The 23,380-nt window shown below is 42.8% G+C and overlaps 2 protein-coding genes across 7 annotated transcripts; both read left to right on the plus strand.

The window, feature by feature from the left end:
* The first annotated feature begins 532 nt into the window (after positions 1–532).
* On the plus strand, positions 533–10,271 carry LOC147259045 (transcription factor 12-like). The gene is made up of 13 exons (XM_086207829.1): positions 533–694; positions 2,761–2,860; positions 3,848–3,987; positions 4,074–4,197; positions 4,284–4,354; positions 4,713–4,812; positions 4,912–4,985; positions 5,683–5,856; positions 6,645–6,753; positions 6,854–7,007; positions 8,097–8,326; positions 9,125–9,290; positions 9,803–10,271. Exons 1-12 carry the CDS (start codon positions 626–628, stop codon positions 9,265–9,267), a joined length of 1,488 nt encoding a protein of 495 aa, XP_086063955.1. The 5' UTR covers positions 533–625; the 3' UTR covers positions 9,268–9,290; positions 9,803–10,271.
* Positions 10,272–11,894: 1,623 nt separating this feature from the next.
* Positions 11,895–23,364, plus strand: LOC147259046 (cingulin-like protein 1). Of its 6 annotated transcripts, none has more exons than XM_086209235.1 (20): positions 11,973–12,257; positions 13,171–14,073; positions 14,144–14,238; positions 15,439–15,544; positions 15,631–15,726; positions 15,815–15,963; positions 16,627–16,768; positions 16,846–17,058; positions 17,135–17,341; positions 17,436–17,540; positions 17,767–17,919; positions 17,998–18,168; positions 18,438–18,590; positions 19,851–19,940; positions 21,023–21,106; positions 22,058–22,182; positions 22,427–22,535; positions 22,619–22,782; positions 22,904–22,984; positions 23,077–23,364. In XM_086209235.1, exons 2-19 carry the CDS (start codon positions 13,177–13,179, stop codon positions 22,980–22,982), a joined length of 3,138 nt encoding a protein of 1,045 aa, XP_086065361.1. In that variant the 5' UTR covers positions 11,973–12,257; positions 13,171–13,176; the 3' UTR covers positions 22,983–22,984; positions 23,077–23,364. The 6 variants fall into 6 exon arrangements, with proteins under 6 accessions (XP_086065359.1, XP_086065360.1, XP_086065361.1 ...); XM_086209232.1 differs by having other exon boundaries at positions 12,007–12,072; positions 12,192–12,257; positions 22,904–23,364; XM_086209233.1 differs by having other exon boundaries at positions 11,895–11,980; positions 22,904–23,364.
* The last annotated feature ends 16 nt before the right edge of the window (positions 23,365–23,380 follow it).

Below are 23,380 nucleotides of genomic sequence, written 5' to 3' on the forward strand. Positions count from 1 at the left end.
GAGGATCTCGCCGAGCCACACGTGCCTACAAACTTGATTCTATTTGTAAATGTGGGTCAGACAAGGGTGTGGTATCTTCAGTTTACTGGAGACCTTGTACCTGTCAAGAGATAATCTGCATGTCGTCACTGCTCCTGCTCTTAGGAGCTGGAGGAGGGCATTCTGTATGATTTTACACAATTATAGATGACCTGTGAAACCCTCACTGATGATGGCTTTCTTTGCTGTGGTGTGGTCAAGGTGTATAATTATATGAGTGGGTGTGGGGGGGATACCCCTACTAAATAAGCTCAGGGGATAAATTTATACCATAGCACAAAAATGCTCAAAACCTTATTGCCACTTTATGTTAAACAGTATTTCCACTAACAAGAAAAGTAAATACTTTGCATAATCAGGACTACACGTAAACTATAGTAACAACATCAACTCTTGGCCACCCCTCTCTGCTGCCTGGAATGGTCCAGCCCTTATTTGCATAAATTGTCTGTGGGTAGCTGCATGACCAGCAGGGGTAGATTAGGGGAAGGAGTGCATGTGGTCTGTATACACATGAGTAGAGACACGGACTGACTGAAGAACAGTGTGTGTGGACTGAATTGTGAGCCTTTATATTGAACCAGTTATGTACTGTGCTCATCCTGTCTCTGGCACAGGCAACAACTCATTGATGTATTGCTACAACATGAAACCTGTGAGTACATCTCTTATGTATTTTATGTGACTGTCTGGTGTTTGCTGCAGCTGTGCTATTAAATATACTCAGATGTTTGTTTGCTGACTTCAACTCATCATCAGGAGCTTTTTTGTGCTGCTTGAACAAGATGTTCTCTGATAGATGCAACATCTACTCTTGTAAGTGATGCTTGTGCTGCACATAAAAGTTAGTAGCATTATTTTGACCGGTTCAGGGAGGTGGTGGGTAATGTTTGCTGTGTGAATGAGTGGTAGAAGAAGGTGTCATGGCTTTAGTTTGAATGTGACAAAGCATTAAAAAGCATTTGTAGCAACTTTATACAAGAACTAACGTGGAAAAAGTATCTGTTTGTCTACAGTGTCCCTTTTATCTGCATCCTATCTATAATTCTTAGCACATATGGATTTAACATTATGACAATATAATAACAAGTAACAGCAGTTAACGCTATGTCTTTGCTTGTGGTTCAATGTTGACAAACTGGTGTTCAAATCCACCGCTGAGACTGATGCGTCCTGTGAGCTGAGTACCATGTAGTCAAGCCTGGCAGCAGAAAACATCTTGACATGAAGCAGATTGCTGCTATTTCTATTTGATTTAGCCCTGCTATGTTCCTGCACCGCTGCAGCCATTATCAAAGGCAGCTTTGATCTCTCTGAGACTAACCATATCCAGACATCGTGGATCACAGAGGCAGAAAATTGGTTGCATGTGGCTGGAGTTGGCCATAGTGGAGCACAGCACAGCCCCGGAATAGCAAGTTGATATTTCCACTCATCTAGCGTCATAATGCTGCGTTACAATAGAAGAGCTGTTTGTTCTTTACAGTAATCATGTTGGCCTGTTTAAGATTGGAATAACTTTGAAATGCAGATTCCTATGACAAAAAAAAAGAACATTTGCTTGAGTTCTGTAGTGCGATCGCTTGCTTTATGGTCTTCCAATTCTTTCTTAGTTAAGGGTCTGTAATTGCTGAAGAAAAAGTCCCTTATCGTTTGTGATGCCATGATTGATGGTTTCTAAATCAAAGCTATGCTAAAAGAGGATGCCATGGTGACGGCCCCTCTCCAGTGGGGGCCAGAGAGGGCGTGCTGGGGCGGGGGTGTGACCATTATTAACGGGTCGCCTGCTATGCTGATGGTAAGGAGGACAATTGGCTTTATCCTCCGCCATATGCTGCCCATGGCGGCTCAGACAGGCCCAGTGTCGGCAGGGGCTCCTCTGTTTGGCCTAGTCCACAATCACCATGGGACTCATGCCAGCCAGGGTCACGGCTCTGTGTGTGTGTGTGTGTGTGTGTGTGTGTGTGTGTGTGCGCGCGCGCACGCGCGTTCGTGTGCACGGTGACTGTCCTTGCACAAGCATACTCAAGAGAGTCTTTAATAGCCTGCTTTACAGAACTTGTCGTCCGGGTAACTGACACCCCATTGATGCTGCGCAGGGAGGTTTATTTTCATTTCCTGGGGCACATCAAAGCAATCAAGGGAGGTGCAGGTGCAGCCCAGACCTCTTAGTGTGTTTGAGTGAGGGAGCATGTGTTTGTGTGTTTTGTGTGTGCATATGTATTCCTGGCATTATAAGAAAAATAAAACATCAGTCGAGGGCATCTTTATTTTGACTCTGTTTTATAATTAGTAAGTTCTCCTAGAACATTTGGCTCATAGAAGAGGCTCAATCGCGTGAGACATGGTTTCTCTCTGAGGACAAAGCATGAGAAGACCTGTAATTCAATTTCATTTGGGAGGGAATTGCATCCCAGTCTTCTGAAGCCAGCAGAACCTGATCATGATTAGGGCAGGGATTTCTCATAGTGAATGGTTCCTAAATCCGGATGAGGAGGTGCATGGATCTGCAGCTTATGGATTATCGCAATAGCTCTAAGTGTGCATCAGCTCTCTGCTTTGTTTTCATAATACTGTTGCTTCAGCTCGCACTCGCTGTATTCACACATTTGTGTCAGGGGAGATAAGTTTGAGCGATAAAAAGAAACACTTCTGTTTGGTGTAGAGGTTTTTGTGCGTTAAACTTCTCCAACAACACCTTGAACAAATAACTCTTCCCAGGTATACGGGCAGTCTCCCAGTAATGACGACATCAACCAGAACTCATCTTCACAACCTTCCTCCAAGGTCTCCAGCAATGTGTTTGCAAGCACCTTTTTTGGTAAGCTCAAACCCTCCAAAATCATCGTGATCACCATTCAAACATTCCTCTGTGCCTCAGTGTTCATTCTAACCTGTTGTCCGGGTTGCCAGGGATTAATTAAGATCGAGTTTAATCACACACCCTTCCACAAATGATCGCCAATCACCCGCTTGGAAACTGAAAGAAGTGAAATTTGCCCTCAACACAGGTGAAAAGATTAACAATCATGTTGGCCACCATACAAGCTGGTTGTGACACGCTGAAGGGAATGGGAGCATAATTAATATTATTGATGACACCTGTGTTTACCTGCTACGTCAAAGTAGCAATAGCGATAATTTGTTCACCCATTATAAATGTAAATTACAATTCTCATATCTTGATCCCACGATTATGATTGTAAATAAGACGTCACAGTGAAAACGAACTGGTAAAAACCATTAAAATTGGTGTTTGTGAAGCTAAACCAAGGTAATAACACTGCAAATATATTTGCTGTTTGCCAATATTTGAGCTCGGGGGGGTTTATTTTTGCAGGTTTTTTTTTGTTGTCAGAAATTCAACAAAATTAGACATTTGACCTGCTGAATGTTGAATTTTAGTCGTTAATTACTGATGAAACATTTCGCGCAAATCCACAAATATGAGCCTCAGTGGTGTCAATGGAAAAGTCAGGATCACCTGTAAACTTAACTTGAAACATCTCACATTTGGTGCAAATCCCTCCAATAGTCCTTAGTATTTCAGTCTTTAAAAAAAACCCACAGATATAGAAGTAAAGATAATTTCTGGTCTTTATAAACTGCTCATACAAACCAGTTATCCTACCAATAACTGAAATGATTGTAATGTTGACGTAGCTTTGAAAGTAAAGCTGAGGTTTGTATGCTGGGGGAGTGGTTAACACTAACTTAAATAAGACTTCTCCATGGGCCTCTGTGGAGCTTCATGGCTGCTTGAGATGCTGCTCCAGTGCCGCCTGTAACATATTGTTATCCATTTTAGAGGGGACAAGCAATTTGCCCGACATCTGGAACGCTGTAAATGGGCTGAACCAGCAGGGCTATGAAGGTGCGCTGGGAGCGGCCACAACCCACCAAACACAGCCGGGGAGCTACAGCAGCCTGCTACCGCACAGTCACCTGGTGAGATTTACTTCCACCACATCACATGTTGACAGCCTATCAGTTTTTATGACCTGTGGATTTAACTGTGTTTGCTTTATGTTCAGGACTACTCTCCACATTCAGTGATGGCTGCAGATATGAACAGGGGTCTCCCACCCATGTCCACTTTTCACCGCAACAATGCAGTGTCTCGTACGTCGTCCATGAACACGTCAGAGAGCTCCACAGGTGAGGACAAGCGGAGATATTCCAGACTGGTTATTTGAGCTCTCCTCTGCTCTTTAGTGTGTGACGTTTGTTTGTTTGTGTTTCAGTCTCAGGGAACCAGGGAACTGTGTCAGGAGGGTCACAGACAGGTGATACACTGGGCAAAGCTCTGGCCTCTGTAAGTATGCACCACCTCAATCCCATTAGAGCAGCTCGTCTGTGCTTTGTTATGTTCGGTCAAACCAGAGCATAAAACCAAGCTCCAGAGATATAATGCAAACAGGAAATAGTCCCTTTCAGTAACAGGCTAGTGCATATTAACAAAGGGCAGCTCTCCCAGTTTTATTAGGTGGTGACTGGTAAAATGACCAGAATTGATGATATTTCGAGTTATGAGTCTGCTCTAAAGGCTGCAGCAGCAGCAGCAGCAGCAGTAAGACCCTATACACAGAAATGACAAGTTGTGCTTTTAAAATGATCCATGCCCTCATCCCTCTCCTCCCCCTTCTTCTCTCTCTGTCTCTCTCTCCTGCCAGATTTATTCCCCCGATCACACTAGCAGCAGCTTCCCCTCCAGTGCGTCCACGCCGGTGAGGTCTCCGTCCCCGCTGCCAAACGCTGCTGCTGAACCCACAGGTAAACTGGAACAACAGTTCAATAACAAGTTGGAGTTCTGAGGGAAGCAGTGTTGTATCCGTGTATTTCAATTTCTTCATGCTGTTTTCTCCCTCCTAGGGACTAACATGTGGCCCCGGGGTTCAGTGCAGCCACAAGTCTCCCCACATTATGAGTCTTCACTCATATCAATGGTAATGACTTAATTTAATATCACCTCCCTAAAGTTATTGGAATTTGCTACTGAGATAAAGGATGGGATGATGAATGAATGTACAGATACATTTAAAATATCTTAAATATACCTTATACTCTCCTATGTAGGTCAAAGTACTTAGCTTAGCATAAAGATTAGAAATCAGCCTGCCAGCAAGTCAGCTAGCTGCCACCTGTAAAAGTCACTATTAAGCATCTAGTTATAACATAATTTCTAGATATGCCAAAAAAAATCCAAGAGTTTCTTGTGTTTCCTAGCAGAGGCAGTGACTTCCTTGAGTCTCGCCTGAAGGTCCAGCAAGGCCAGAAAAATAGAGCCAGGCCAGCTTTTCCCATCTTTATGCTAAGCAAAGCTAATCAGCTGTTAAAATACGATACATTATGATACAATATAATATGATGTGATAGGATACAATATGTTATGATGTGATTTATCGTCCCTATAAGGAAATTTTTCTTGGACTGCAATTCTGCACGCGTAATGCCTCCATCAGCTAATAAACAAACTACATACAGGCAAAACAACATCAACTTCTTTACTACTTTACTTTATATTTAGAGTGGCATCACTATTTTGATGTAACTTTAAATGTTTTTCCTTCAAAAAAAATTCTGTAATTTACCCAGAAATTGACAAACTATGCCCAACCAGCTGCTTTCTGTTTGTTCGATAAGTCTCAGGTGGAAGACCGGCTGGATCGATTGGACGATGTGATTCATGTCTTGCGGAATCACGCTGTCGGCCCCACGGCTGGTCTGCCCGCTGACATCCACAGCCTCCTGAACCAGAACCACGGCCACCCAAACCCTGCCAGCACTGTCCCACTCACCTGTCACACTCCAGCCATGGTTAATATCCATTACATTGAAGTATTTCAGACAGGGCATGGTAATGTGCATGGAAATACCATGTTGTGTATGTGTGTGTGCGTGTGTGTCTGTGTGTACAGTGTGAATGTGTGCTGGTGTTCAGTTTCAGGAATTTTCCGCCACGCTATGTCTGCATGTTTTCCTCATATAAAGGTTGTTGTCCTTGAAATAGGAAACTGAGCACAATGGGAGAGCTGTGACGCGTCGCCCCTGTGTGGAAAGTGTTCAGTATGTGAGGACTCTAATTCCACTGAGGGGTGATGGGGGACGCCGGCATCTCGCGCTCCCTTTCCAGCATGTTTCCCTTTCAGCAGACCAGGGGATTTTGGGCCAGCTGGAGTAGAAGTATATGCAGGGGAATGGGGTTTTTTAGCGTAATCCTACTGGGGGAGGGGGGGTATTAAATTCTTTCACTTTTATTTTTCTAAATGATGTGTGTCTGTTAAAGAGAATCATTCCTCTAGAGAATTAGGGGTGTGTTTAGGGAGTATATCGTAGTTTTAAGGGAAGGATTAAGATTGTCTGAGATTAAATTAATTCTTTAGAGCAAGAGATCTGCCCAGGGTGACGTCGGAGGCAGATGCTTGTGACTTTGGTGGGATCTAAGTGTTGTAAACTGTATGTGACTGAGCTGGGCTCTCTGTCTAAGAGGGATTTATGGAGCTACAGCATAATTTAGTTTCAGCTTTTGAAGAATTCTCTCGTGCTGGAAGCTGAACTGTGGAACACATGAATATCGCCCCTTTTTTTCATCCTCTTTATAAAAGGTTGAAGCTGTCACCATGAACAACAACCACTCAGCCTTCCAGAGCCGCACACAGAATGGCCACCCGTACCCGGCCAGACAGAGGGCCACGCTGCAGCCGCTGCAGGGAGGTGAGTCCATCACTGATCACTGACTCTACACCGATGATGCCCGTAATTCATTTCCTCATCCAGTTTTTTTGCAACATCGGTGATATTTACATCTCTGCAGGAAGTTTGGGAGTCACAGGTAATCTGGAGCTGAAAATGGAGAGCAGGGAGAGGGAGGAGATGATGCACACCAATCACAGCCACAGCTCTGACAGCCAGAGATCCGACGACGAGAGCGAACACAAAACACAGGGAGAGAACAGCTCCAGGAACAGGTAATGCTTCCATACCTCCATCAGAGGAGAAAATGAATTAACATTTGCCTGTTTGTAAGACAGAAATTACTTGATAATGAGAATATTGTGTCACGGGAGACATGAAGTAACGTTTATCATTAACTTGTGTATTTGATTTGACTGCTCCTAGGTTTCATTCAGAACAAGAGGAGCCGTCTTGCTATTCAGTTTTACTCATTTAAAATACTGTCAAAACCCCTGCTGTGAAGGACAGCTGTGTCCTGGCGAGCCTATTTAGCTCCGACTCATTTTTCTTCTTCATGTTGCATTAAGTTCAATTAAATGAGGAAAAAAGAAGAATAAGAGCAGCTGCTTGGACGTACGTTATACAGGACACACACACAAACAGTGGAAGCGAATTCTTCAATAGTCTACTAAAATGTATATGTATATATTTACTTTTAACTGTCTTGTGCAAGAGTTTTTTTTTGCAGAAACATCTTATATTTGTGGCATTTTTTTAAAAGATGCATCATACAGATGCTTTGTGAGGTTTATGGAGTTAAATGTATAAAATCAGTCGACCTACAGAGCATAAAGACCATCCTGCATCTCTCAAAGTGATGAACGTGTCTGCTGGTACCTCTAGATGTCACTTTAGGCCAGATGACTTTATGACATCAGCTCTGATGTCTTAGTCACAATTTCATTTCCATTGTTATTCATAATCCAAGGGAGTCATTTTGTTGTGGATGTACGTAGATGAAAAGCAACAATTTGAATTTCCAGTGTTTGAATTTCCAGTGAAGGATGAATGTGGAACAATATTTGTGTGAGAGGATCAGCTTGATTCTTTTTATTCAATACCGTTATTAAGAATACCGGCTGATACAGAGACATTTCTCGTTTCTCAGAGACGTTTCTTAGAGACGTTTCTCAGAAAAAAATCAAAGAACATCAGATGAATTCAGTTGACACAATAGTGATGTCATCATGTGTCCAGCAGAGGGCATTAAAATCCACATTATAACTCAGCCCAGCTTTGATCCCTGTAGATTTTAAATGGACAACCTTGAAAATCTTCAGTCATCCTCATCAGTGCTCTCTGATCTCACTCTGATGTTACAGTATCCACGAGGATGAGGATCTGAGTCCGGAGCAGAAGGCCGAGCGCGAGCGTGAGAGGAGGATGGCCAACAATGCCCGGGAACGTTTGCGTGTCCGGGACATTAACGAGGCCTTCAAGGAGCTGGGTCACATGTGTCAGCTGCACCTGAAGAGTGAGAAGCCGCAGACCAAGCTGCTGGTGCTGCACCAGGCCGTGGCCGTCATCCTAAGCCTGGAGCAGCAAGTCAGAGGTGAGGGTGTCATTCAACTGGCTCAAAAACATGATGGGCCATAGAAGCAGGACAGACACAGTTCAGAGAGATGCAGAATATTCAGAGACAGAGTAAAGCCCTGTCCCTGTGGATTCAACGTCATATTTGTACCAGGTCAGCAGAGTTGAGCAAGTCATATTCAAACTTAAAGAAATAATGAAATTGCAATTAGAAAGTATTTTGCATTTCTATTTCCAAAATCTAAGTTCTGATTCAGTCGCAATTTTTAAGATTAAAATTTGTCTGCACATCCCTCAAGACTCTACATCTCCTTCTTTTATATCATCCATCCATCCATCCATCCGTCCATTTTCTTCTGCTGATCCTGTTAAGGGTTGCGGGGGGGCTGGAGTCTATCCCAGTGGCTTTCAGGCGAGAGGCGGGGTTCACCCAGGACAGATCCATCGCAGGGCCAACACATAGAGACAGACAACCATTCACACTCATTCCTTCATCCATCCATTTTCTACCGCTTATCCTGTTAAGGGCCAACACATACAGACAGACAACCATTCACTCTCACTGTCACACCTACAGTCAATTTAGAGTATCAATCAGCCTCGTCCCCTCTTGATGTCTTTAGACTGTGGAAGGAAGCTGGAGTACCAGAGAGAACCCACACAGGAACAGGGAGAACATGCAGACTCCACACAGAAAGATCCTGTGATGGAGCCGGGACTTGAACCTTTAGTTCACCAGGGTCTTTCAGGAGTCGCCAAACTCAGAAATGTTTAAACCCTGTTTCTATGTTTATGTTGTGTCTGTCCTACCCTGCAGAGAGGAACCTGAACCCGAAGGCAGCGTGTCTGCGGCGGAGAGAGGAGGAGAAGGCCTCTGCTGTCATGACCGACCCTCAGTCCATGCATCTAGCGTTTCATCCCAGTATGACGGACCCTGCCAACCCCATGGGTCACCTCTGAGCGTCTGACCACAACTTCAACAAGTACTGAACAACTTCCTTTTAGACCCATAATGTGATATTCTCACGCTGGTGCACTTAGTTGATATCATTTTCAGGATGACTCCCATGAAAGCATCACATATTAATATTATTTTCTACTTTCTATTTGTTCATTTTTGACCAGTGTCAGTCTTGATCACCAATACCAAATATTCATGAATTTTCAGGATTTTTACCCTTCAGATGCAAGTTTATTTACTTAATGACATCATTATTTTTCCATTTGCTATATTCTCTGAAATTTTTTTTCATGGCCTGAGATGTGTCCATGATTAGGAACGACTCTGGTTTTGATACGTTATTATTTTTGGGTGGTGGCCACACAAATACTGTTCATTATCTGCTGGTACAACATTAAAATGGTTTCAAATCATTGAAGGGTGAGCTGAGAAAACCAAGATATTTATGATGTTTCACCTTATTTGAAATGAGCTCTCTCCAAAATACATAATCAAGTCATATTTCACCGTTACTTTTGACCGTTCTGTGTCCAGATGTTGTGTTTCGGAGGAGGATCCAGCTGTTGAGGGCGTCCAGCATTGACGAGAGCGATGCAGTTGAACAATCATCTCCTCTCTTCCCAAACAGACTCCTAACTTTGTGCCTACTTGTAACAGACAAATGCATTGTACGCTGCAGATGTTTTGTACATATTTTGTATATTTATTGAGTATCTTTCTGTTGAAGTGGCCAGTAGAGGCAGTTTGGCAGAGCCAGATATATTTCTGACAGACTTTTACAGTGGATCACTATTTACCACATACACTTCCATGGAGTTCAGAGGATCGACATTCCCACATTCATGTGTTCATTTGATTTGTGGCGTGTATGGGTGTGTGTGTGTGTGTGTGTGTGTGTGTGCGTGGGTGTGCTTGCGTGCGTGTGTGTTTGTGTGTGTGAGAGTGTGTGTAGGGGTTTGACCATTCTGTGAATGGACGGATCTCCAAGAATGTTGTTTAACATGTGGGCATATATATATATATATATATATATATATATATATATATATATATATATATATATATATATATATATATATATATATATATATATAAGTTATATATATAAGTTCTGTTATTTGTATATTTGTTACACATTTGTGTTGTAGCACTGTTTATGATAAATAACAGTTACCGAGGCACTGGTGGACAGTGTTATTCCTTCAACTTCTTCTTCTTCTCAGCGAAGTTATTGCTTCTCAGATGTAGCCGAAGCTCAGTAATGGATCTTTGCATGTTTAAGTTTTTACTAGAACATGTCATTCTTTTTCTAAGTTATGTAACTTATCTTTTATACAAATGTTGTGACTTAAATCATGTCTGTTTTTACATGAGAAAAACTTTTTTTGTGTGTGTGCGTGCAGTTTTACTAGACGTAGCCACCTTTCATGCTCTGAGCAATACAGTATTACAGTATATTTGATGTCTTGTTTGCGTATCACTCTGCTAAACAAATACTACATGATAATCAAAAATACTGCTATCATAATATGTACAATATGTGTACAGATTGAAGTAGCCAACAGGCATGTGTCAAAATAATGATATAGCAATAAATGTTTTTTTGTTTTGTTTTTTTTTACAAATACTTGGAGTCTTTGTGATCTATTTTTTTATAAACGTATAATTCAATTATTTAAAACCATGAAAGTTGCAATAATGAAACATTTTGACAGCAAATACGGAGTAACTGACCCTTAAAATAGTTTTGGTAAGATAAAAACATCCGTATACAGGGATTTTGTTGCATGTACGACTCCAAAAAGGCCTCAAAAGAAGAATCAGATTTTTTTTTTTAAATTGTGTTGCATTTTGAGGTTTGTGTTGAAGACATAAAGTAAGGTCGGTCAACTGGAAGGACAAAAATAATTCCCCAAAAACTGAAATGCTTACTTTTATTTCACTGATTGAACGGACTCTACATAATATAATTAAAATCAATTTTTTGGGATCAACCAGCTATCTAACAATTAAAAATAATTCTAGTAAGGACTTGGATTTGATTTATTTTGCCTACAGGTTAAATTGATTCAAAGCAGAAGTGTTGAGATGTTCCAGTTGTTCATTGGAATAAAATTATATATACACACATATATATATATATATATTTAACCAGAAAGATTTGTTTTTACTCAACAAAAACAAAGTCGCCCATATTACCTTAAGTACAATTACAAACTAAAAATCAAGTGCACTCGCGCTCTCTTTCTCCCTATAGGTGTGTGTGCGTGTGTGTGTGTGTGTGTGTGTGAGAGAGAGAGAGAGAGAGAGAGAGAGAGAGAGAGAGAGAGTTTATCTGTTTATCTGTTATGGCTTAACCAAATTTTCCAGAACTAATAAATGTACTTTTTAAATCTGCAACCCTCAATTGGAGCCTTTCGTCAGCTTCATTTCTTCTTCCTGATCCAAATGTCCCACTACAACCAGCTTAAGGTGTGCAACTGCTGTCCAAATCTTCGCAGTAGGCATTTCCCATTACATTTACTTCCATCATCTACCACACTACCCACAGACATATACTGGATATGTCTATGATACTGCCTACGGTGAGTAGTTAGAAAATCGGACACCGAGGTGTCAGTGAACGCATCTTGAAGCGGAGGCAGGACACAGCGGTGTGGTCCGGAGGAAGAGGAGGACTCTCCTCTCAGACTGGGCTCACACAGCCAGCGGGTGGGTTTCATTGTTTTATCGGGCTCGTTTTATCACATCTTTGGTCTAAACAGCAAACAACGAGGCAACAAAAACTTTTCTACGCGGTTTAAGTGAGTTGTGGGTTGCTGAGGTGGGATTTCCATCATCTGATCTGTAATGCTGCTCTTTTCTGTGATAGGAAGTTTGACTCATTTAATGTACCTGCTTTTACACTTTTTCTTTTCCTGAGGTTGAAAATTGTAAGGGTTTATAATTAAAAACCGGATTATTTGGCGCAAACCTGCTGGAATTCAAGGTAATACTTTTGATTAATGGATGATATCTTATTTTACATGTTGAAGATAAAGTGAAGTTTGCCAACATAAAACGCAACCGCATTTAAAAAGATATGGAAGGGCTTTTAGATAGGTTAAAATCATTCATGCTTTCTAGAAACTAACAAGTTGAAGTTTGCCTGCTGGTGAAAACCCCTTTTACTCCTGCTTTTGACTCATTTACTTCATGGTGTAAAGTTAGTATGATGTTGACATGGACTTTGCTGTTCATGCAGCATCTTTGAGAGGATTTCTGATCATTGTTAGAGGTCATCTGATGTTGAAAGAGGGTTTTTTTTGTTTGTTTTTTTACCTAGTGACCAAAACTTTTTCTAAATCTAAATCCTGAATAAAGCCTCACATGTATTTGTGTATTATGAATACTTACCTTGTGTCTATTACCAGGAAGTAGAAGTTATATTTGTATTAAACATAGTTACCATAAGAAATGAGCTGCAGTCTGTTGATTAAAGTGCTCAGGATGATGCTTTCAAGAAGCTACTTCTCTCTCTGCAGCACAGTACCTTTTGTGTTTGAGCGTCACAGTAACGTATCTGTTGACAAACATTTTCCTCAAGTGTTGAGCCATGAAGTGGGTGACGACACCCCAGTTGTAGTCGTCATGCTTTGGCTGTACAATAGGATGCTGTCATTAGGACACAGAGGGGGCTGTCTGCATCGCTCTTGTGTCTGTCCATTTATTCTGTCTTCATGCTTGCTGAAGAGGAGCTCCTCTCGCGGTGTGTCCCTCCATGGCCCCGACCCTGCTACAATGTTGTGTAAACACCCACCTCAACTTGACCAACCTGATGCATCGGTTTTCAGTGCGCCTTCCCACGCTGAAGCAGCTTCCCTCACTGTTATGAATGTAATAGTCATGTCTGTTCTCACCAGGTCACGATGGAGTCGCACGGCTCTCCAGACATCAGGATGCAGAGGAGTTACATGCAGCAGCACGGCCCCAGAGGCAGCCAGGAGTTTGGTGTCAGGGTGCAGGTTCAGGGGATTAAAGGTCAACCTTTTGTGGTTCTGAACAGTTCTGGCCAAGAGAGCCATAGAGATATTTCTGTCATCACTCACCAGGCTGGCTACAACCCAGGCATGGTGAGGAGGTCTGTGGATGAAAGACTGGTGCAGAGAAGCTCTCCATCTGAGATGCAGAGGACAGCAGCCTCCTCCGTGTTTCATTACCAGAAACACCCAGAGATCCTGAGACCTTATGACCCCGATCGTAATAACCTCAACCTCGTTCTTCCTTCACAGACAGCCTCAGTGACTCTAAATGGACAGAAAAATGATAACCTGATCAAACCCAGGATCCCTCTGCCTGCAGAGGCCCCAGCAGGGGACCAGGGTGAGGTGGCTCCCTCAGACAGACAGTCTCCCACAAGGTCCCCAAATTCAGTGGACTCAGACTCCTTCATGTCAGTGGGGAAGCTGATTACCCAGTTCAACAACAGCCAGTGTAGAGGAAGAGGTGGCCCAAGGAACAGGCTGGACCCTGAGCAGACCCGGAGGTCACGTAGTGTGGACAGCGGGCGGACTTCAGACTCATCATCTTCCTCATCCAGCAGAGCCTCGTCTCTGAAAGGCTTCAGCAGCAAGAGCCCAGGAGGGGTGTATCCTCCTGGGTCAGCCAGGGCCCGACTGCTAGGTGGTGAAACCACTCTTGTAAACAAGAGTGAGAACAAGTCCAGTTCTCATGATATGATGTCTCCAAAGAGTGAAAAACTCCTCCACAGAGCAAAGGAATCATCTGTATCATGTAGTGATGAGTCAGATGAGAGAGAAACACAGGTAACAAGAGTTGCTCTAGACACGCTTGTCACTGTAAAGGTCGTATTTATTTGGTATATTTCCTAACCAGGTAACTCCTGATCTTCTGAAAGGACAGCAGGAAATGTCCGTAGACCCTACTGAAGACACTGCAAAACGAATCCTGTTCACCTACCTCAAGGACGGGTAGGTTACCTCTTTAATGTTTCCACTTGTAACATGAAAGCCGTTGTAAGTGTGGGTGGTTGCCAGATACAAGCGGGACACAATAGACGTCAGGAGCAGGCAGTTACAAGTAGGCATCCGGCTTTGCTTCCTGTCTGTTGGACTAACTTGAGGGCTAAAAAAAATCCTCCTGTGTGTGAAAGCAAATTTGTGTGGAAAAACATTTCCTGAACTAGAAATCCATCAGAGAGGGTGCACCTCTGCCAACTGGAACTTTGGCACCCCTGGTGTTTTCCTGCTCCTAATTAAAGCTGCAAACAGCGATGAACAGGCCTCTCTCGCTCCCGCTTACATTGGAGAGTTCGGCTGCTCGCAGGCTCACAGTTGTCTCAGTAACCCATCACCAGGTTCTGAAGTTGTTTCTAACAGAATACATGGAAGTGTAAAAAGAATCCAGAATATTTCCTGTTGCCTCCAGGTGGTGCTATGACTAATCTGTCCTGATATTTAATGTCCCATCATGGACCCCTCCAACAAGTTTGGTGAAACTCAGCCAAACAGTTTTTGCGTAATCTTGCCAACAGACAGATAAACACCACCGAAAAATTGTAATGTGACTGTGGTTAACATGAAATTTGTTCTGACTCAAACCTGGACCCCCCCCCCCCCCCCCAAGGACCAACAGTGTATTAATCCACACAAGGAAACTCAAACATACTTTGAATGGTAAAAAAATAGTCTTTTTCTTACAACTCAAACTTTGGAAGTGCGACTCAGAATTCTTCATGGGCTTTGTGGAATGTTGGAAAGTAGTGAGAAACAGATGAACATTGCGCTCGTTGACAGAAACTCGATTTGCATTTTCAGCTGGTGTTCCAACAATTGAAAAACAAATAATATTCCATAATGCTGAGTGTTATTGTTACCTTACAGCCTTCAGCTGATTAGGCCGTGGGCGTGATCATGCGGTGGAGTCAGATAAGGGGATGCTGGTCCAGCTGTGTGTGCTCACACAAGCACTGAGGAATGCAGAGCCCGATCTCCTTCCCACTGATAAAATTCCCATGGAATGTTTTTTAGATCCATCAAATATGTGCTGAGACAGATCCTTTGTTTATTAAAAACTTCTGTGCGCCCCGAGGCACGTTGAGATTTCTGCATAGAAGAAGTAAAAAAAAAAAAAATGACTGCCAGCGAGTTTCTGAAATATTTGCCTCACAGGACGACTGATGATGACACCATCACTAAGAGGAAAGTCAACCTGCTGCTTGAGAGGATGAACAAACTGAAGTGGAAAACTGCAGAGAATGTGGAGGAGGAAGATAAAGTGAGATGGGTTTCCAGGGTTGATCTCTTTTCTGCATAATGTAACACCTCATGATACCGTGCTGTTGGCCATGTCTCTTCTAACAGGATCATACAGCTGAGGTGAAGCAGCTGCAGGAGAAAGAGGCAACACTGGAGAGAGAATTGTCTGCGTTAAAGCAAAAACTAGGAACGGAGATGAAGGTGCAGTTTTATCCTGCTGATCCACCTGCAGCACTCACATCTTCTTCTTTTGACTGATGATGATTCCTGATGTTGTTGTGTTTCGCAGAATGAAAAGACCCTGGCAAAGGCCTGCGAGAAGGCCAGGACAGAGAAGAAGACGCTGCAGGAGGAGTTGGCCAGAACTCAGGCGGAACTCAGTAAACTCAGGGAGAGACTCAGTAAAACTGAGGCAGAACTTCAGTTTACTAAACAGGAGTAAGGCTGCGACATCACCCAGTATACCAATGATAGCAGCTTGAAGGGCACTGCTACAGAAATGAGTGTCTTGTATCTACATGTGAGGTGAAAGTGACCTTGACCTTTCATCCTTGAGACCCAGTGGACATTTGTGCCAGATTTAAAGATATTTCCTCAAGGCACTGAGATATCGTGTGAATGAGAACGGGGAGCAGATATCACATACGCGATAGGAGACGGTGACCTTCACCTTTGACCACAAACACTTTTTCATCTCAAAGACCCAGTGGACATTTGTGCCAAATAGAGGAAATTCCCTCAAGGCACTCTTGAGATATTGCGTACACATAAGATGGACCTTTACCTTTGATTACCTTAATATTTTCCGTTTAACTTTAAGTCCAAGTGGTCGTATGTACCAGGTTTTCAGGAGACACCCCCAAGGCAAAGTATGGTTTGTATTTATTTGAGTATTTATTCAGGCGCTCCTGAGATATTGAATTGATGTGAGGTGAAAGTGACCTTTAACCACCAAAATCTGTTTCGTTCGTTCAGTGTATATTTCAGCCGTATTTAAAGAAGCTCCCTCTTAACTATATTGAGATATTGCAGGTGTCTGGTACATGTGAGGTGATGAAGTATGCCACTGAAATTTGCCTGTGTTTGTTTTGCGTGTGCCAGGCTGAGTCAGATGAGAGCAGAGAGAGAACGATTCAAGACAGAGATGAAAGACCTTCAGCAGCAGCTTTCGGACATGCATGACGAACTAGACCACGCCAAGAAGGCAGACGCGATTCAAACGGAGAAAGAAGTCCTTCTGAAGGTAAACGTGAATGAGGTTTACGTCAGAAATCAAAAGTGGTGCACTGGTAGAGCGGTATTTTTTTATGTCTGTTTTAGGAAATGGCGCAGTTGCATTTGGACTTCCAGGAGATGCTGCAGGTGAAGGAGGAGCAAGAGGAGGTGCTGCATCACAAGGAGAGGGAGCTCACTGCCCTGAAGGGGGCGCTCAAAGAGGAGGTGGAGACCCACGATAAATACATGACTGCACTAAAGGACGAATACGAACAGGAGCTGGAGAACCTGCTGAAGGATTTAGAGATGGCTAAAGAGGTAACAGCACCATTACACGCTTCCAGTCCGAATGTTTACTTTGCTTCATCGTTACTTCTTGTGTCTCGTCCTGTAGAGCAACACCCTGCTGGGCCGAGGGAAGGTCGAGGCAGAGGAGGAGACAGGGGCTGCTAAGGTGCAGCTAAAGGAGCTGAGTCAGGAGAGAGATCATCTGAGAGGACGAGTGCAGGAGCTGAACAGCAAAGTGGATCAGCTGAGTCTGGGGATCCAGGAATCTAAAGCCACCGAGAGACTGCTGGAGCAGAGAGCAAAGCTGCTGGAGGTGGCGAGAAGGAAACATTATCAAAATATTTGATACAGACAGATGTGGCATAATCGGTGATTTTCTTCCTCATGTCAATTGTCTACTTATTTAGAGGGAAAGGCAGCAGGTTGAGGAGACGCTGCAGGATGTTAGAAAGAACGAGGAGGAAATGTGCCAGTCCAACCAGTTGCTGCTCTCTCGCTTGGAGGATGTGCAGGTAAGATCAGGATACCTCAGAACAAAAGCCTCAATTAGATCACACTTGTTTGTCTTGTAACAAAAACTGATAGAGGAGGTGATATTATCACGTAAAATCCAAATATTACCTGGTTTCATCGCCATCTCCCTCCTTCTCTCCCTCCCTTGGAAGAGTTACACACTGTGAGTGCTTTTTAGTAGTTACTGATGAAGATGGCTCGCAACTGTCTGTTTTCTTCTGGCAGAGTAAGTTGACCAAACTCAATCATGAACACAGAGACCTGAAAGAGAAGCTCAAAGAGGAGAGGAGGCAAGTGGAGGAGCTGTGGAAGACAAAAACTGAACTAGAGGATGAGAGACGTCTGCAGGACAGGACAGTGGAGCAGCTTCAGAGGAAGGTGGGAGGTGGACTGAGACTTTCTTTATATGATCAAAGGACTTCTGTATCATTGGGAATACTTTCTCTTGGTGGTCAGATGAACTGCATCATGGAGGACTGCGAGGCATCTACAGATGTACTTCAGAGCCAAGTCGATGAGGCCAAAGAAAGGAGTCAGAGGGAGTTGGCTGAGTTACGGAGACAGCTGCAGGAAAAGGGAGCAGAGCTGGAGAAATCCCGACAAGCAGCCAAAAAGCTGCAGGATGAGGTGTGGCCCTCATGGTCTTACTGGCTCATTAGTATGTGGCCTCAAATATCTGTGTCACCAATAAAATGCATCAGTCAGCAGAGGGTGTGGGGGTGGGGGGTTGCATTTATTATATTATTAGTGGCTCAGACACACTTTGGTGTAAGCTGGAACACAAAGATAAAATGTGTTAGCATGCTTGTTTAACTCTGTATTTGTTTGACTGACCGCTGCCAGACCGTAGATGTTGCGTGTCACCTTATCTAAGTCTGTGTGTTTGTTCGGTTCAGCTGCTTCCTCTGGAGGAGGATCTGCGGCAGTGTCGCAGGGAGCAGCAGGAGGCCCAGCAGAGGGCCCGGCAGCTGGAGCAGAAGGTGGAGGAGCTGGAGGACAGGAACTTCATCACGATGGAGGAGCGGGACAAGCAAGTCAAACTCATGGAGGTAAACGTAACAAAGCAAAAAGGTCATTGAGGATAAACAAACGCTCCAAAAAGTTGTCATATAGCAGGATGAATAAAAGGTTTAACTTAAATCCCCAGCAAGATATTCCACATTTCCAGAAAGTGGAAGAACATCTCAGCTGGCGTCAGCGATGTTGTCAACATCCTCCCGAAAGGTCTCAACACAATTTTTCTTGAAATGTTGGGAGAGGTTATTTGGATGACTACCAGGGAAAATTCTGGATGTTCGTGGGATGTTTAAGAATATTTTAAGGGAACATTTATTGGATGTTTGTTTTCAGTCTCCTGCAGAAAGTTCCTGTAATGTTAATCAAAGTTCTACAAATGTTCTAAGAAGCTGACGCAAGGTTCCTAAAGAGCGCATAAAGGTTCCTGTAATGTCACCATTGCCTTGTTTAAAAAAAAAAAAAAGACGATTAAATTTTGTGAAATATTTCTCAAGCTAACTGAGCAGTTGACGTTAAATATGAAAAAGACGAGTTCCGACGCGCCCTTGGGTAGCGATGTGGTGATAGTGAACTCGCTCAAACTTACGACGATCATCTTATGAAAGGTTGTGTTTAAGTTTGTACTTGGGAGCTTTAACCTGTTCAGGTGCCAGTATTTGCTCTCACCCGCACCTGTGGAACTATGAGGGTGCTGAAAACACAACATCTCTCTATTTATCTTGCTGATGACAAAACATTACACAGTGACACCAGTGTGCTCACTGTTGACTCTGTGTATCGACCCAGGAAGCTTGTGTTTACTGTAAAAGTTATCCGACCTGTCCGAGTGGTCTCAGTAATCTTCATTCAGCCTTTCCTGGGACAAAAACACACACACACACACACACACACACACACACACACACACACACACACATGCAATCAAACACACCCAGAAGAGAAGAAAAGTAAAATAATCTTATTGTCAAGACTTATCTTGTCCATCTTATCTTATTGTCACAGCTTAATCCTAATTTTAGAGCTTTTTTTCCCAGAGCTCTGATCTTTATTCGTCAGAAATAACCAGCTTGTGAGATAAATGTGAGGTCAAAAGTAAACCTTGATTTTTTTTTTTGTGTGCTGTATTTCTCAAACTAGAGAGAATCCTATGTCTTAGATTGATTTAAATCATCACACTGATCACAATTGAATGCATTTAATCCACAGGAAAAATTATGTATATTCTCCCTTAATCTTGTATAATCTTAACCGTTGATGATTGTATGTTTTTTCATCTTTTTTTCTCGCCTCAGGGTCGTATCAGTCAGCTAGAGGACGATCTCAGCGATGAGCGCAGCAGTGCCGACCGCATGATGGAGCGATTAGATAAAACCAAAGAGCAGGCAGGTTTCCTCCTTCACTAAACCGAGATTTCATCTTCAACCTGTCACTGATTGAAATACGGCCGTCTCAAGTGTGAACAGCCTGTTTTTACCATAAACAGATGTGGGTCTGACTACTCATATTTCCCTTCAGCCTCCTTGTGAAACAAGATTTGTTTTTGTTTCATAATGTTCTCTCTGAACCAGCCCTGAAATATGTCTGAACCCCACAGACTTCACATATGTTTCTTAATATCTGATGTCATCACGGGATCCTCACTCCCTCAGCGTGTTGCTAAAGTAGGCCAACGTTCCTGAGAGCAAAGCAGACTAATTGACACAAAACAGTGTTTCGGGTGCAGCGCAAAGACAAGAAAGAGCTAACTATTGTGAGCAGCCTTTCACATTCCCTTCACTGGGCCTCTGGGTGTTATTAGAGAGGAGAGACTGTTAGATCCGACATGGCTGCTCGGACCAGACAGTATTAAGCAAGGAATGTAGCATTTAATCTGAAAAAGCTTGTCAACAGGTCCTGCCCTTTTAATGAGGTTTTCACTCAATAAGGGAGGCAGCGCTAAGCTCCAGGAAATATTCATATATATTTATACGTACGTATATATGTCTATATCTGTATCTTTATAGATATAGACCTATCTATCTATATCTATCTATTTATCTATCTAGATAAATAGATAGATATAGATAGATATGTATATGTCATTCAAGCAGTGTTTGGGGTTAACCTCAACATTGTTCTTTTGATATTATATATTTTGGCTGAGCAGGTCAGAAAACACAGTTAGGGTCATGATGTGCTGCAGTGTGTCCTTGTGTTAGAGCAGGATAGCAGCAGTGTATCGAAAATGATTTAGCATAACTAGAACACAATGACAGAACATTCCTTTTTTTGGTTAGGCGAGGATTTTGCCACATCCAGGGGAGCATCTGAATATAAGAAAGTCTTTCAATATACTGTACTCCAGTACTGTCATCCACTCCAGCCTCAACACAGAGGAGACAAAGCCTGGTGCATAACCAAAATAGATTATGTGTTATGACTGAATGCTAAGTTGTGTGTTTTCTTGTGTTTTTGTGTTGGACAGATGGATCAGATGAGGAGCGAGCTGATGCAGGAGAGAGCTGTCAGACAGGACCTGGAGTGTGACAAGACGAGCCTGGAGAGACAGGTACTGGCCTTACCTGACCCGCTCATCACCCAGAACCAGAGAGCGATCACATCCGTAGAATACAGATAAGAACCCTTTCACACACGACTTTGCACTTTGACCTGAACCAAAATGTCAGGTGTGAAAAGTCCCTCATAAAACAGTCCAGCCTATCAAACAACCATTTTCTTTATGGAGAGTTGGTCTGGTTCCAAGTTCGCTTCACGTGAGACCGTGATCAGGCTTTATATAGGTACTAATACTGGAAGGGGATAAAAATGGATGCTCCTGCAGAGAGAGGAGGGATGGCGCCAGACTGTAGCGTGAAAAAAGAACACCAGAGCGGATAAAAGTACCAACAAATAACTGGTAAAACAACAGAACTATGTACTATTCTTTGTTCCATCTTTATCCTTTTTGCAGTTAAAGTATTGCATTGTAATTTTGGATAAATATTTTTAGAAACCATCCAAATGTAATTGTTTTACAGATATTGAGATATCATTTATGATATTAGAAGAAATGTTAGATTTTATGTCATTTTTTTCACAATCATTTAAAACCCTAATTGAAATGATAATGGCGTGATTTTTTGGGGGGGGGGGGGGTCTGTATCATACAAAGTTGTAGTCTTATGTCTGTTGAATATTATGCGTAAATAGTTATAATATTTCATTTAAAAGGTACATTGACGCTCATTAAGTATTAAACAGATATTGCACCCATATTGCCGTTCATTTCGATTAATTGTGCAGCCCTAATTGTGCTATAATAACCGAGGCCACTTAAACAGTCGACTACAGGTGTAAAAGCCACTTCATTTGTCCTTTAAATAGATTTCCTGGTGAGTGCTAATCTGGTGTAGGAGCAAACCCAATTATCAGGTGTCACATTTGCAGGCAATGTTCGTCACATCGTTAACAACACAGGGTACCGTTGGGTTTGCCTCATTTCTTGTGTTTCATTTGTCAGAATAAAGACCTGAAGAGCAGAGTGACTCATCTGGAAGGATCACAGCGGACCAACCAGGACTCTCTCATTTCTAAACTTAACAGCCGAATCCAGGAACTTGAAGAGAGGCTGCAAGGGGAGGAAAGGTAAACACCTGCACCTTGACCTGGCGACCCTCAGCAGAAACTTTTTATGAAAGATTAAAGACAGTGTAAATTTAGACTTAGACGTCATTCTGGATAATGTTGGACACTTGACGGTAGCTGTCGAGTCACTCATATCACTTTCCCTGCGGTCGAGAGACCGGGAGTATCTCTCTTAACAGTGGGAGGGTGTTGAGTTACAGGAAGCTGAAGCAGCGATGTGATCTCTTGGTGCTTCTGCTCTCAGGGACAACAACAGCCTGCAACAAACCAACCGCAAGCTGGAACGCAAGGTGAAGGAGATGAAGATGCAAACGGATGAGGAGCATGTCAACCTGCAAACCCAGAGAGATCAGGTAGATGTGTGTATTCTTGGAGGAAATTCATCATGGAGCAGCAGACTTGACTCATGATGATCTCACTTGCGTGAACTCTGCAGCTGACTCAGAGGCTGAAGACGGCGAAGAGGCAGATGGACGAGGCGGAGGAGGAGATCGAGCGTCTGGAACATGCTAAAAAGAGGCTACAGAGAGAACTGGATGAGCAGATAGAGGCTAACGAGCAGCTTCACGGGCAGCTCAGCACACTACGGAACGAGATGAGGTGACAACTCCCACCCTACCACCACCACCACCACCACCACCACCACCTTATTTTTTAAATTAATTCATGAAAATCACAAGTTGTTCTTTAACTTTAGGGGATTTTATCTTTACGTTAACAGGCGTAAGAAGAAGTCACCTCCTCTTATAAACTTTACTGAAGAGAACGTGCACGACGTGGACGAGACCGGCTCTGATTAAATGTGTGGTAAAAAAGTTCTGGACTCTTTAATGTTTCTTTTAATGATTCAACATTACTCCATTAACAACTCAGGTGTTCCCATCTTTTTCCCAGTTGTGCCCAGAATGTCACCATGTCAAGGCTGACCCCTAGTGGTGATATTTATGACTACAACATCTGGCATTTTTAACAACAGAGTTGCCCTTGTGTTCCCTTTTTTGCTCCCTAAATTATTCCAGTGTGGTGAAAGTTAATACGTTATGATAAAAATGTACTGTAATGTTTTCTCACTGATGTTTATGGAACTGAAATAAATCCAGCTGTATGTTGTCTTGAGAGTTCGTCTTTCTGCAGGTGTAGATAAAGATAGAAATATAGATTTTAATTTAATGAAGATACAGAACAACCCCCCCCCCCC

Source organism: Aulostomus chinensis, chromosome 7 (assembly GCF_037954235.1).
Source record: "Aulostomus chinensis isolate RoL2024-O1b breed Wild chromosome 7, RoL_Achi_v1.0, whole genome shotgun sequence".
NCBI lineage: Eukaryota > Metazoa > Chordata > Actinopteri > Syngnathiformes > Aulostomidae > Aulostomus > Aulostomus chinensis.